The 16,015-nt window shown below is 36.4% G+C and overlaps 1 protein-coding gene across 2 annotated transcripts in view; it reads left to right on the top strand.

Moving 5' to 3' along the window:
• LOC127628901 (SHC-transforming protein 3-like) overlaps window positions 1-13,706 on the top strand; it is a 31,976-nt gene extending 18,270 nt beyond the window's left edge. For both annotated transcript variants that reach the window (XM_052105868.1, XM_052105867.1), the window contains 6 exons: window positions 5,487-5,616; window positions 7,720-7,867; window positions 8,070-8,124; window positions 8,225-8,419; window positions 8,505-8,815; window positions 11,302-13,706. In XM_052105868.1, coding sequence (XP_051961828.1) covers window positions 5,487-5,616; window positions 7,720-7,867; window positions 8,070-8,124; window positions 8,225-8,419; window positions 8,505-8,815; window positions 11,302-11,430 — 968 coding nt within the window. In that variant the 3' untranslated portion in view covers window positions 11,431-13,706. The remainder of the gene's footprint in view (window positions 1-5,486; window positions 5,617-7,719; window positions 7,868-8,069; window positions 8,125-8,224; window positions 8,420-8,504; window positions 8,816-11,301) is intronic.
• Window positions 13,707-16,015: the final 2,309 nt, after the last annotated feature.

The following is a 16,015-nucleotide window of genomic DNA, read 5'->3' as shown; positions in this document are numbered from 1 at the left end:
TCTTTTCGAGTTCAAGTTTCGAGGTTTGAAACAACCTGTGAGGATGAGTAAATGATGACCGAATTTAACATTTTGGGAAAACTATCCCTTTAGTATTATGGTTATATATTTGAAACCAATGTCAGATGCTGTCTGCTTGACTACTAGACTTCCGTTGAAAGTGTATCACTGTAAATTATGTCTGTAGATGAAAAGGGCAGAAGTTCTTAAAGGGACAGTACACCCAAAAATGATCTCACCCTCATGCCATCCCTGATGTGTATGACTTTCTGTCTTCTGCAGAACACAAATTAAGATTTTTAGAAGAATATCTCAGCTCTGTAGGTCCATACAATGCAAGTGAATGGTGACCAGAAATTTCAAGCTTCAAAAAGCACTTAAAGGCAGCATAAAAGTAATCCATATGACTCCGGTGGTTTAATCCATGTCTTCACATTCCATATGATAGATGTGGTTGAGAAACAGATGTCATATGACATGTCATAATTATAATAAACTTGTGCTCACTTAACCTAGGATGTGGCATACATTTAGATTTTATTCTCTACTTGTAATATAGTTTAAACAACAGAAGCTTAAGTAAATAATTATGAGGTGTTTTTGATATTAGATATATGGATAAATAGGATATAGGTTATCGGACTTGGACACAGACGAGCTGGTCTCGACTACAACACTGTTTATTTGTCTTGTCTAGGGATCATAGTTTGAGTAATTTTAGGTAACACTATTTTGATGGTCCCAAGAAGATATTTAACTGACTATAAGTGACTATAGCTAGCAAACAGTGTTTCAACAAACATTTAGTAGACTTTCAGTAGCGTGTATATATAGATCTTTATTAATAACTTTTTAATGAACATGAACTGATGTTCTGAACAATAATGTAATTAGGTCATTAATAGAGATCTTTATACAAACTATTGATAGTCTACTGAATGTTTGTTGAAACACTGTTTAGTAGCTATAGCAAGCCAGTCGATAAACTGTTATTTTGCTGCTGTTATACAAACTATTGTTCGTGTACTAAATGTTTGTTGAAACACTGTTTACTAGCTATAGCAATTCAGTCGGTAAGCTGTTATTTTGCTGCTGTTATACAAACTATTGTTAGTGTACTGATTGTTTGTTGAAACACTGTTTACTAGCTATAGCTAGCCAGTCGATAAGCTGTTATTTTGCTGCTGTTATACAGGCTATTGATAGTCTACTGTATGTTTGTTGAAACACTGTTTAGTAGCTATAGCAAGTTAGTCATTAAGCTGTTATTTTGCTGCTGTTATACAAACTATTGTTAGTGTACTGAATGTTTGTTGAAACACCGTTTACTAGCTATAGCTAGCCAGTCGATAAGCTGTTATTTTGCTGCTGTTATACAGGCTATTGATAGTCTACTGAATGTTTGTAGAAACACTGTTTAGTAGCTATAGCAAGTCAGTCGATAAGCTGTTATTTTGCTGCTGTTATACAAACTATTGTTAGTGTACTGAATGATTGTTGAAACACTGTTTACTAGCTATAGCAAGTCAGTCGATAAGCTGTTATTTTGCTATTGTTATACAGGCTATTGATAGTCTACTGATTGTTTGTTGAAACACTGTTTAGTAGCTATAGCAAGTCAGTCGATAAGCTGTTATTGTGCTGCTGTTATACAGGCTATTGATAGTGTACTGATTGTTTGTTGAAACACTGTTTACTAGCTATAGCAAGTCAGTTGTTAAGCTGTTATTTTGCTACTGTTATACAAACTATTGTTAGTGTACTGAATGTTTGTTGAAACACCGTTTACTAGCTATAGCTAGCCAGTCGATAAGCTGTTATTTTGCTGCTGTTATACAGGCTATTGATAGTCTACTGAATGTTTGTAGAAACACTGTTTAGTAGCTATAGCAAGTCAGTCGATAAGCTGTTATTTTGCTGCTGTTATACAAACTATTGTTAGTGTACTGAATGTTTGTTGAAACACCGTTTACTAGCTATAGCTAGCCAGTCGATAAGCTGTTATTTTGCTGCTGTTATACAGGCTATTGATAGTCTACTGAATGTTTGTAGAAACACTGTTTAGTAGCTATAGCAAGTCAGTCGATAAGCTGTTATTTTGCTGCTGTTATACAAACTATTGTTAGTGTACTGAATGATTGTTGAAACACTGTTTACTAGCTATAGCAAGTCACTCGATAAGCTGTTATTTTGCTATTGTTATACAGGCTATTGATAGTCTACTGATTGTTTGTTGAAACACTGTTTAGTAGCTATAGCAAGTCAGTCGATAAGCTGTTATTGTGCTGCTGTTATACAGGCTATTGATAGTGTACTGATTGTTTGTTGAAACACTGTTTACTAGCTATAGCAAGTCAGTTGTTAAGCTGTTATTTTGCTGCTGTTATACAAACTATTGTTAGTGTACTGAATGTTTGTTGAAACACCGTTTACTAGCTATAGCTAGCCAGTCGATAAGCTGTTATTTTGCTGCTGTTATACAGGCTATTGATAGTCTACTGAATGTTTGTAGAAACACTGTTTAGTAGCTATAGCAAGTCAGTCGATAAGCTGTTATTTTGCTGCTGTTATACAAACTATTGTTAGTGTACTGAATGATTGTTGAAACACTGTTTACTAGCTATAGAAAGTCAGTCGATAAGCTGTTATTTTGCTATTGTTATACAGGCTATTGATAGTCTACTGATTGTTTGTTGAAACACTGTTTACTAGCTATAGCAAGTCAGTTGTTAAGCTGTTATTTTGCTGCTGTTATACAGGCTATTTTTTATTGTACTGAATGTTTGTTGAAACACTGTTTAGTAGCTATAGCAAATTAGTCATTAAGCTGTTATTTTGCTGCTGTTATACAGGCTATTGATAGTCTACTGATTGTTTGTTGAAACACTGTTTACTAGCTATAGCAAGTCAGTCGATAAGCTGTTATTTTGCTACTGTTATACAGGCTATTGATAGTCTACTGATTGTTTGTTGAAACACTGTTTAGTAGCTATAGCAAGTCAGTCGATAAGCTGTTATTTTGCTGCTGTTATACAGGCTATTGATAGTCTACTGATTGTTTGTTGAAACACTGTTTAGTAGCTATAGCAAGTCAGTCGATAAGCTGTTATTTTGCTACTGTTATACAGGCTATTGATAGTCTACTGATTGTTTGTTGAAACACTGTTTACTAGCTATAGCAAGTCAGTCGATAAGCTGTTATTTTGCTACTGTTATACAGGCTATTGATAGTCTAATGATTGTTTGTTGAAACACTGTTTAGTAGCTATAGCAAGTCAGTCGATAAGCTGTTATTTTGCTGCTGTTATACAGGCTATTGATAGTCTAATGATTGTTTGTTGAAACACTGTTTAGTAGCTATAGCAAGTCAGTCGATAAGCTGTTATTTTGCTGCTGTTATACAGGCTATTGATAGTCTACTGATTGTTTGTAGAAACACTGTTTACTAGCTATAGCAAGTCAGTCGATAAGCTGTTATTTTGCAGCTGTTATACAGGCTATTGATAGTGTACTGATTGTTTGTTGAAACACTGTTTACTAGCTATAGCAAGTCAGTCGATAAGCTGTTATTTTGCAACTGTTATACAGGCTATTGATAGTGTACTGATTGTTTGTTGAAACACTGTTTACTAGCTATAGCAAGTCAGTCGATAAGCTGTTATTTTGCTGCTGTTATACATGCTATTGATAGTGTACTGATTGTTTGTTGAAACACTGTTTTCTAGCTATAGCAAGTCAGTTGTTAAGCTGTTATTTTGCTACTGTTATACAGGCTATTGATAGTCTACTGTTTGTTTGTTGAAACACTGTTTACTAGCTATAGCAAGTCAGTTGTTAAGCTGTTATTTTGCTACTGTTATACAGGCTATTGATAGTCTACTGATTGTTGAAACACTGTTTAGTAGCTATAGAAAGTCAGTCGATAAGCTGTTATTTTGCTGCTGTTATACAGGCTATTGATAGTCTACTGATTGTTTGTAGAAACACTGTTTACTAGCTATAGCAAGTCAGTCGATAAGCTGTTATTTTGCTACTGTTATACAGGCTATTGATAGTCTACTGTTTGTTTGTTGAAACACTGTTTACTAGCTATAGCAAGTCAGTGGATAAGCTGTTATTTTGCTACTGTTATACAGGCTATTGATAGTCTACTGATTGTTGAAACACTGTTTAGTAGCTATAGAAAGTCAGTCGATAAGCTGTTATTTTGCTGCTGTTATACAGGCTATTGATAGTCTACTGATTGTTTGTAGAAACACTGTTTACTAGCTATAGCAAGTCAGTCGATAAGCTGTTATTTTGCTACTGTTATACAGGCTATTGATAGTCTACTGATTGTTTGTTGAAACACTGGTTACTAGCTATAGCAAGTCAGTTGTTAAGCTGTTATTTTGCTACTGTTATACAGGCTATTGATAGTCTACTGATTGTTGAAACACTGTTTAGTAGCTATAGAAAGTCAGTCGATAAGCTGTTATTTTGCTGCTGTTATACAGGCTATTGATAGTCTACTGATTGTTTGTAGAAACACTGTTTACTAGCTATAGCAAGTCAGTCGATAAGCTGTTATTTTGCTGCTGTTATACAGGCTATTGATAGTCTACTGATTGTTTGTAGAAACACTGTTTACTAGCTATAGCAAGTCAGTCGATAAGCTGTTATTTTGCTACTGTTATACAGGCTATTGATAGTGTACTGATTGTTTGTTGAAACACTGTTTACTAGCTATAGCAAGTCAGTTGTTAAGCTGTTATTTTGCTACTGTTATACAGGCTATTGATAGTCTACTGACTGTTTGTTGAAACACTGTTTACTAGCTATAGCAAGTCAGTTAAATAGTCACATATAGTCAGTTAATTATCTACTTGGGACCATCAATATAAAGTGTTACCTAATTTTATATCACGGTAATGGTATAAACTGTATGGGTGTTTCTTTTTATGTCTTAGAGGTTGGTTTTATTTAAAACGAACCAAGGTTTAAACTTTTGGGGGGGGGGGGGGGGTTGTTAAATGAAGGTCACATTAAAACTGTCTTTTTTTATCAGGTCATCATCTTATACATTTGGTATTTTTCAAATGTCTTTAATGTATTAATTTTTATGTTTTAGCCTTGTCCCGATGCAAACTTTCGATTTTAAACTATTAAAATATCAATCGTTAGTGTACTTGTTAACCAAGTGGACAAGTGTCAGTGAAGTGCAAACCAAGAAGAATAAAATCATTTTTATTAGTCGTCATTTCCATTCAAGATGTAGTTTTGCAGATTACAAAAAAGGGGTAAATATTATTTAAATATGAATGAATGCTTTCAAACAAAGGAGTCAGGCATGTTATTTGAAAAATGTTAAAAATGTAATTTCAATATGTATCATTTTCAGCACAGAATTTGAGGTGTTCTGGACGTAATCGTAACAAATGAATACGTTTTGCATTAGTTTCACTTCACATTTTGTGTGCATTTCATGTTTCATGTGTGTTTTATAGCATGTCATATTCTAGAGTGTTCTGATGGTTTGGCTCAGGACGTGATCAGTACGATCGGTCAGGCGTTCGATCTGCGGTTTCAGCTCTACCTGCAGTGTCCGTCAAGCAAACCCGCGACACTTCATGACAGGTGAGTCACAGAAACACAAACACCTTGTTACGGAAAAAGCAACCTTGTCCTCCTGAGACTCAGCCATTCATTTTTGTCCTCTGTAAAGGACAATTTATTGTTATATTTCTCTGAGACCAAACATGCCACAGCTGTTAATCTTCATGAGAACACCCTTAGCTTTTCAGGTTTTGGGGTTTGGCTACGATTGCGCATCTTATCACATGGCTTGTTAAGCGCGTTACCATGGAGACGTAGCGCATGTGGAGGCTTCACGCTATTCTCCGCGGCATCCATGCACAACTCACCACACGCCCCACCGAGAGCGAGAACCACATTATAGCGACCACGAGGAGGTTACCCCATGTGACTAAACACTCCCTAGCAACCGGGCCAATTTGGTTGCTAAGGAGACCTGGCTGGAGTAACTCAGCACACCTGGATTCAAACACATGACTCCAGGTGTGATAGTCAGCGTCTGTACTCGCTGAGCTACACAGGTCTCTCGTGGCCCCCTGTTTGAAAACCCCTGTTGACTAGAGTTCATTCAAAAATACAACATATCAGTATATTTATATACACATATATTTATTAACATTTTAGATGCAGTGTTTCACCATGTTCAAATTTGCGAAAAACTTAAAACTGCATTTTTAAATGGAAAAACATTCATTCATTTTTATAGCAACAGGGTCATGACGTCCTCCACAGAGGACATCAAATAAAATATGAATCTAAATTTTATTTATTTATTTATTTAAAACAACAGCAACATTTAAATTCATGCATTTGGCAGATGCTTTTATCCAAAGTGACTTACAGTGCACTTATTACAGGGACAATCCCCCCGGAACAACCTGGAGTTAAGTGTCTTGCTCAAGGACACAATGGTGGTGGCTGTGGGGTTCGAACCAGCAACCTTCTGATTACCAGCCCTGATTAACAGCCCTGTGCTTTAGCCACTACGCCACCACCATTGTCATATGTCCACCGATAGTGGACTTTGCTGATACCAATAACTAAGGTGGTGGAAAAGGCCGATTACGGATTAATCAGCTGATAGTTTTTCAAATTGATTTATAAACTATGAAAACAATTTCTACGTTTTTCCTTACTATGACAGACACAGACACAGAGGTTACAAGAGTCCAACATGAGTAAAATACCAGATACAGTTTATCGTTCAATTAAAAATGACGTTTTGGTGCATAACGTTTAACTATAAATAAGTCTGAATAACACCAGGGACTCTTATTTTGAAATGAAAGAGAACTGGCTCTGTTAGAATGCTCTATATTTAAGTATTAACCAAATTAAACTTTGTGTTTCTGTATATTCACATTTTTTGTTGCATGTCCTTTTTTTATTTATAACACTTGATTATCTGATTATAATAACAAAAATATGCATTGAACAATCGGCCGACCTCTACACCAGACACTATGGGCTCTTTTTTAAGAGTGCTATACGAAACGTCATACGTGCAAAGTCAGTGGGCACAAGTGTTATTTTCGTGCATGCATGCGCTAAATCTAGGCGCAAGTGGGTTGGCAAAATTGCATGCACAATTCGCTAATGCAATTTCAATCTCAGGTTTTTCCACTGGTTAATGCATCATCTGCGTCCTATTGTATATTCTATTTCCTGTCAAGCCACGTCAGTATAAATGAGCACAGCCCAATCATAAGTAGTTGTAGTGTAAACGGACTGATGCATTAGAATAACTGAAAAATTGACAACTTTCGCGCAATAACAAAGTCCTTCCCATTTTGTCTGCCATCGTTCCAGTGCTACGGTCTGTCTCCGATATATGTGTTTTCTCTTTGATATCATCTGCTGGCAAAAGCCCTAAAATGCAAACGTAGGTACTGAGTTTAGACTTTGCGCCAAGAATAGAGGTGCTTCTGAAACGTCTTCGTGCAATTACCTATTTCTCAGGGAAATAGCAAATTGCACTTTGCGCCACGTAATTAACCTACAATACACCCACAGTTTGCACGCGTACACCCACAGATAGCGCAAACACTCCCATCCACGCCCACTAGCTCTATGCGCTGGTACGAACATTGTGCTTAGAAATGTAGTTCTCTTCTATTCTCTTATTCGCTCTTTTTCGCCCTGTAGGGTAATGAGTACAGATGAGTCGCCGTGGACAGAGGAAGGGGAGGAGTCTGCCGATCATCACTACTACAACAGCATTCCTGGCAAGATGCCGCCACCAGGGGGCTTCATTGATGCTAGACTAACCAATCAGATGCAAGATAGCAGCCAGGTCTCCTAAAGCACTAATTACCTATCCAGACTATTTACCAGACGACTGATCAATTATCACTCAAGCACAGTTCTTACTGCAGCTGATGCCACTTTGCTAATTCTGTTATTGGTGCTAATCTCCAAAAGTGTGGTTCTGTATGTTACTGTTGTAACCGCTGGTCACAGTTGCATTATTACGCCGTGTCCTGCTGTTTTCACAGGGTGCTGGAGTCGACCAGACGTACTACCAAGGCCGTCCCATGTTTATCCAACAAGGTAAAAGGACCTCTTCCGTTAGACTAACACAACTTATCGCACATCTTTACATTTAATGTAAACACAACCGGCTTTTTCTGTGTCTCTGCGTTTCCTGTAGGGTCCTGTGACATATACAGTCTGCCTGAGGTCAAAGGTCAGGCCCCTAAGCACGGAGAAGCCCCCACGTATGTGAACACGCAGCACATGGACACGCAGGTGTTGGCGGCACTGCAGGGGGAGGCAGAGACGGCGTCCGATATGGGCACGAGTGAGGAAGCTAAAGACAGCCTGAGGAAGGACCTCTTTGACATGAGTAAGTTCATTCTGATCTGGTCTATAAGACTTTATAACGTAGATGTTTTGCAAAGATGTCCTCTGTGAAAATGTTTTGCCTCCAGAGCCGTTTGAGGATGCGATCATGACCCAGACTCCAGCTCCAGCCCATCCTCCATCAGAACTCCATAAAGCTGCGTCTGTGGATAACTCCAGTCCACTGCTGGTGCGAGCGGCGGCCCTCAGAGCTCAGGAAGAGCTGGAAGAACAGAGCTGGTATCACGGAGAGATGAGCCGGCGCCAGGCGGAGAAACTGCTGCTCCACGACGGAGACTTCCTGGTGCGGAAGAGCACCACTAACCCGGGCTCGTATGTCCTGACGGGGATGCACAACGGACTCGCCAAGCACCTTCTTCTGGTCGACCCAGAGGGCACTGTGAGTGAGAGAGCTACACCGAAACGTTTCTTTTGTAGCCTCTTTAAGCACACATGGGTCATTTATACAGTATTGTCATAAAAAGGGGTAGTTTCAGAAATTTTGCTGTAACTATTTACTCACCCTCATGTTGTTCCAAACCCGTATGAACTTTTTATTTTTTTCCAGGTTTTTTTTTTATAAACACCCTCAGGGGGCCACAAGGGGGTACTGGGGGGGTCCGTGGAAAATTTTAGGGAAAATGGGTGAAAATAAAAACATTTAAAAAATGTGACATTATTACTGTTCATTTTGCTGAATGATATGTTTAAATTAATATTTTTCCCTTTTGAACAAAGTTATTTCTACCCCATCGAGTACATTTTGTATCTTATATAATTTGTATCTTTTTTTAAGTATGTTTCAATATTTTTACTGGAAAACGAGACACAAATACTCATTGTTTGCACTATATTCCAAGTCTTCTGAAGCAACAAGACCACTTTGTGCAATGAACAAATTTAAAGGAATATTCCGGGTTCAATACAAGTTGAGCTCAATCGACAGCGTTTGTGGCATAATGCTGATTAAAACAAAAATGTATTTCGACTCGTCCCTTGTTTTCTTTAATAAAAGAAAACGATCTGTGTTACAGTGAGGCACTTACAATGGAAGTCCATGGGGCAGATTTTTGGAAGGTTTAAACAGAAATGTGAAGCTTAAAGTTTAATAAAAGCACTAATTGTACATTAATTCTTCTGTTTAATCTCGTGTATTACTTGAGCTGTGAAGTTGTTTAAATTGTCATTTTTACAGTCATAGGTTTTTAGTGTTTATGGCGTTACGTCGTCATGGCAACGAAGTTGTAATATTGGCTATAGCTTTACACAGATGTGGTTAGTAAGTGATTTTATCATGGTAAAATCATGTTGTACAAAAGTCACTTTTGTGATTGTGAAGAGCAATGATTAATGTGCAGAAGTGAGAGATATTTATACGTGTAAAGGGTCATCACATGACTCTCGTCAGCGCTGCAGAATACATTGAAGTCTATGAAGTGAGTGATATTTATACGTGTAAAGGGTCATCACATGACTCACGTCAGTGCTGCAGAATACATTGAAGTCTATGAAGTGAGTGATATTTATACGTGTAAATGGTCATCACATGACTCGCGTCAGCGCTGCAGAATACATTGAAGTCTATGAAGTGAGTGATATTTATACGAGTAAAGGGTCATCACGTGACTCGCGTCAGCGCTGCAGAATACATTGAAGTCTATGAAGTGAGTGATATTTATACGTGTAAAGGGTCATCACATGACTCACGTCAGTGCTGCAGAATACATTGAAGTCTATGAAGTGAGTGATATTTATACGTGTAAAGGGTCATCACATGACTCGCGTCAGCGCTGCAGAATACATTGAAGTCTATGAAGCGAGTGATATTTATACGTGTAAAGGGTCATCACATGACTCGTGTCAGTGCTGCAGAATACATTGAAGTCTATGAAGTGAGTGATATTTATACGAGTAAAGGGTCATCACGTGACTCGTGTCAGTGCTGCAGAATACATTGAAGTCTATGAAGTGAGTGATATTTATACGAGTAAAGGGTCATCACATGACTCGTGTCAGCGCTGCAGAATACATTGAAGTCTATGAAGCGAGTGATATTTATACGTGTAAAGGGTCATCACATGACTCGCGTCAGCGCTGCAGAATACATTGAAGTCTATGAAGCGAGTGATATTTATACGTGTAAAGGGTCATCACATGACTCGCGTCAGCGCTGCAGAATACATTGAAGTCTATGAAGTGAGGGATATTTATACGAGTAAAGGGTCATCACATGACTCGTGTCAGTGCTGCAGAATACATTGAAGTCTATGAAGTGAGTGATATTTATACTCACTATTATTAAACTATTATGATATCTTTTTGGATGAAGAATAATGCTCAGACTGAAGACTATCGAACTGCTTAAACATTATAAAATCTCTTGGTCTATTTAGTTTATGACTCAAAATGATGCATTGGCTCAATCACAGCATATAAGACGCACATTTGTCGGCAATTAGTGATTTCCAGAAGGGGTCACTGAACTAATCATTTCATAAAATACCCCTGGGCAGTCAAGGGCCCCTGGGCACTGGCCCCATTGGACCGGTCGGTAATCCGTCCCTGCACTGAAGAGAGAAAGTCATTTGGGTTTGGAACAACATGAGAGTGAGTAAATGACAGAATTTAGATTTTTGGGTGAAATGTCCCTCTACATATACTATATGTGAGAACATTGTTTCCAATGCCCAACATTTTTGTTGGGCATTGTAAAGTTTCGCTAAAGCCTTGTTTTTACACGTAATATTTCTTTAAAACAAAAACATGTATATTTTCAAAAATGCCTTAATGTCAGTGTAATGATCCATGAAATAATATGCACAAACATAAATCCTGTCATTGTGTATATGCACTAAAACTTTACCATCAAATTTATGTTTCTTCAAGGTACGGACGAAAGATCACATATTCGAGAGTATAAGCCACCTGATTGGCCATCACCGTGACAACAACCTGCCAATTGTCTCTGCAGGAAGTGAACTGTGCTTGAAGCAGCCGGTCGAAAGAAAACAGTGACGACACCTCAAAAAACATCGGACGGGTCACCGCGACATGCTTTTATGAAAGCAAACATGCCCAGATGACTTTGCGATGCATTACGTTCTCTTCGTCGAAGAACACTTGACGATCGTCAAACGTTTGGACGAGGTGGGAGTGGACAGCAGCAAAATCGTTTTTTAGATAACGATTGAGGATTTTAGGTTATTAAAAGTGGAGCGAAACCTGATTTTTAGAGCTGTTATATTATTTTTTTGCGCTGGAGGAGAATCTATATTTTTGAAGAAGACTTCAGTGGATTTTGGACAGTTGTTCGACGCTGAAATCGCAGATATAGTTTGGAAGAAACGCAACTTGATCTCCAAGAGGGATGAGCTGAAAACCAGATAAAGAAAAAGTATTTTAGAATAAAAAAGTTTTCATTATGTCTATCAAGCACAACCGGATTTTCATGTTCGAAGATGGAAGAGATGGAAGAAAAATATTTGAGAAAACAAAAAAATGGAAAAGCTGTTTATATCCACTTATTTTAGGATGCTAGCGTGCGAGTTCATTTGGTAGCTTCTATCCAGTCACAGTTGATGAAGCTTTTCGGAGGGAAGATTTGAATCTGTTTGCTTGAACAGAAATCACACACAAACACACACACGCACAAAACACACAAACAAAAACACACTTTCTTAATCCGCGTTTTTGCCTTGTTTTCCAGTCAAAACTAAATAAAATTACTTGTGGTGCAAAACTTAAGAAAGTCACACTTGTGGGGGTTTGGGTATCTCGGCGAGTATTAACGATGACTATCACACCTGGAGTCGTGAGTTCGAATCCAGGGGCGTGCTGAGTGACTCCAGCCAGGCTTCCTTAGCAACCAAATTGGCCCGGTTGCTAGGGAGGGTTGAGTCACATGGGGTAACCTCCTCGTGGTCCGCTATAATGTGGTTCTCGCTCTCGGTGTGGTGAGTCATGCGTGGATGCCGCAGAGAATAGCGTGAAGCCTCCACACATGCTACGTCTCCACGGTAACACGCCCAACAAGTCACATGATAAGATGCGCGGATTGACGGACACGGAGGCAACTGAGATTCGTCCTCCACCACCCGGATTGAGGCGAGTCACTATGCCACCACAAGGACTTGGAGCGCATTGGGAATTGGGCGTTCCAAATTGGGAGATATGTGTTCTGCGGGGGACCTGGGTAGCTTAGCGAGTATTGACGCCGACTGTCACCGCTAGGGCCACAAGTTTGTATCCAGGGCGTGCTGAGTGACTCTAGTTAGGCTTCCTAAGCAACCAAATTGGCCCGGTTGCTAGGGAGGGGAGAGTCACATGGGGTAACCTCCTCGTGGTCGCTATAATGTGGTTCTCGCTCTCGGTTGGGCGTGTGGTGAGTCATGCGTGGATGCCGCAGAGAATAGCGTGAAGCCTCCATACATGCTACGTCTCCACGGTAACACGCCCAACAAGTCACGTGATAAGATGCGCGGATTGATAGTTTGTTGTCTTTGTCCTGTATATTAAGCTGCGATAGGATGAAGTATTTTACCATCACCTTGAAGGACGTCTTTTAGATATGTTCACTGGAAAACAAAACAAAAGTATTAAGAAAATGTTTTTGACAGTCAAACACGCATACAGGCACACGACTCTAAAGTACCTACATGTTTCTCTGATGTTGAATCCTGTGGCACTCGCATGACTTAAACTTAACTGTGTTGTGGTCATTGTTGGTAGCATCCATGGCCCAGCAGAGGTGCTTTTGTGTTGCTCACGATGTAAAATAGTTACGCTTTACCCAGTATTCATTGACTTCAGTTCCTTCTTTAAACTTGTCAGAGCTGTGCAGTTGCTCGTTCGGGGCTTTACTTTATAACTTGGATGTTTCTCTCAGTTTTCATGGTTTGACTATGGAGCTTCACAAACAGACAAGTTGATATTATAATTATTTTAATTAAATGAATAGCACAATCAATGCTCGAGTCTGGTGTGTTTGCACAGTGTTATTACTGGATTATTGATTTATTTATTGATTTATTCAGTTTATTGCTTCACACTTCACACAACTAGCCACATTCAGAGAATTATTGTTGGTGTTTTTGTCACCTGAGAAATCCACATGTTTCTAATATATATTAAATTCAATTTGCATCAGATAAAAATACGATTAGACAATTAGTGGCTTGATAATGATTTACAAACTTATCATACATATAATGTCATGTTTTGATTTACAAATCATGTCAATCATGCATTTATTAAATTACAAATACAAAATGAAGCCTATTTTCAGAACAATTAAAAATGTTTTGCATTGTCACATTATTTTCATGATATTTTTGAACCAAATTCTAATTATCATAATTAATATTACTCGTACTCTCATTACAGTATTGTAAAAAATATAATATATAATATATATAATAGTATATATATACCATTTATATATATATATATATATATATATATACACACACACTATTATATATATATATATATATATATATATACACTATTATATATATATATATATATATATATATATATATATATATATACATATTATATATATATATATATATATATATATATATACACTATTATATATATATACACTATTATATATATATATATATATATATATATATATATATATATATATATATATATATATATATATATACACTATTATATATATATACACTATTATATATTATATATATATATATATATATATATATATATATATATATATATATATATATATATATATATATATATATATATATATATACACTATTATATATATATATATATATATATATATATATATATATATATATATATATATATACACTATTATATATATATATATACATTATATATATATATATATAATATATATATATATATATATATATATATATATATATATATATATATATATATATATATATATATATATATATATACACTATTATATATATATACACTATTATATATTATATATATATATATATATATATACACTATTATATATATATACACTATTATATATATATACACTATTATATATTATATATATATATATATATATATATATATATACACTATTATATATATATACACTATTATATATATATATATATATATATATATATATATATACACTATTATATATATATACACTATTATATATATATATATATATATATATACACTATTATTTAAGTAGATATTATTTAAATTTAAAAATAAGTTTTGTTAAAAGTACATTTGCAAAGTACAGTTTAATGTAAATTTTTTACTATTTAAATTTTACATTAGAATAGTTACACGATTTCAAGTATAATTCAAGTTAATATTTGTTGTACTGAATTTAATTTGACTGCCTTTACAAATAAAAATCATTGTGTCTGGACTGGATGTTTTTCATTTCTAGATGGATGAAAATGTGTTTATCATGAAAATACTGCAATGCAAAATCTCTTAATGGGGTCCCAAAATAAGCTTCATTGTCTTAATGTGAAATATAACTTAATTTTTAAATGAGTTCATATTTATTTTGGGGTTAAACACGTCCCAGATAGATTCACGGATACGTTTGTGGTTTGCTTTTATTTTAAAGGGCGAGTAACAAGATTTGGTTTGCTAGAATTATCCCGAATATGGTGGATGTTCTTCACACTTTAAAAACACCTTTTAATATGTTTGTTGACATTATTTGCATTCTTGCAACACTATGAATCTTGAACACACACTCAAAAAAAAAGAAGATATTTCTGTATTTTTCAAATGAAGCACAGATTTGATGCACAGGTCTCAAATTCAACTCTGGTATCTTCATTGCAAACTAACAACCCAATATAAACGTAATAATTAAGGTGTAAATACATGCATATTTTATTTTCATAAACGTTACATCACCTTCAATCCCGAATGTCTGACATCAGTGCGTATGATCAGCATGCGACTCTATTTATGCTGCATATGATTCATTTTCAAACACGTGAACTGACATTCAGTGCACTTTATTTATATCAATTTCAAGTCCCGTTTTAGCCCATGTGATGACACTTCAATGCTTTAATATTCTCTTTTATGCATTCCTGTAAGTGAGACATTGTCGACCCTGTTTCTAAATTCAGCACGATGAAACGCAATCTACAGATGACTGAATTTTTACCCCAGTTGTGATTTTCCCATGTTTATTTATGTATTATTATTTATCCTATCATGCTGTTCACTTCAAAGCTCAATAGTCAAAGGTCATCTCTGGTCCACTGAGCCTTTGATCATGTGACCCTTTAGCTTTAAGTCGCCCCGCTGTGTCTATGAAGTTCAAAAGGTCACGGGACATAAAAGAGGCGACAGAGTTTAACATCAGACAGTCCAAACCGCGTCTACAGAATTAATCTTTACTTTCTTAATTCTGATGAATCTCAGAGGACATTTCAAGAAGACTATGTCTAGCAGGGGGCGGAGCCAAGAGTTTTTGAAAGGGGTGGCCAGGCAGGGGCAAGCGATCAGAAATGGGCAGCATTTTTATGCCGTCGGGCTGTGAGCGGATACAATGACACCCGGGATGGAGAGGTGCGGCGACCTTGGT

Source organism: Xyrauchen texanus, chromosome 35 (assembly GCF_025860055.1).
Source record: "Xyrauchen texanus isolate HMW12.3.18 chromosome 35, RBS_HiC_50CHRs, whole genome shotgun sequence".
Lineage (NCBI taxonomy): Eukaryota > Metazoa > Chordata > Actinopteri > Cypriniformes > Catostomidae > Xyrauchen > Xyrauchen texanus.
The sequence above is the reverse complement of the archived record's forward strand: the minus strand, read 5'-3'. Positions and strand labels throughout refer to the sequence as shown.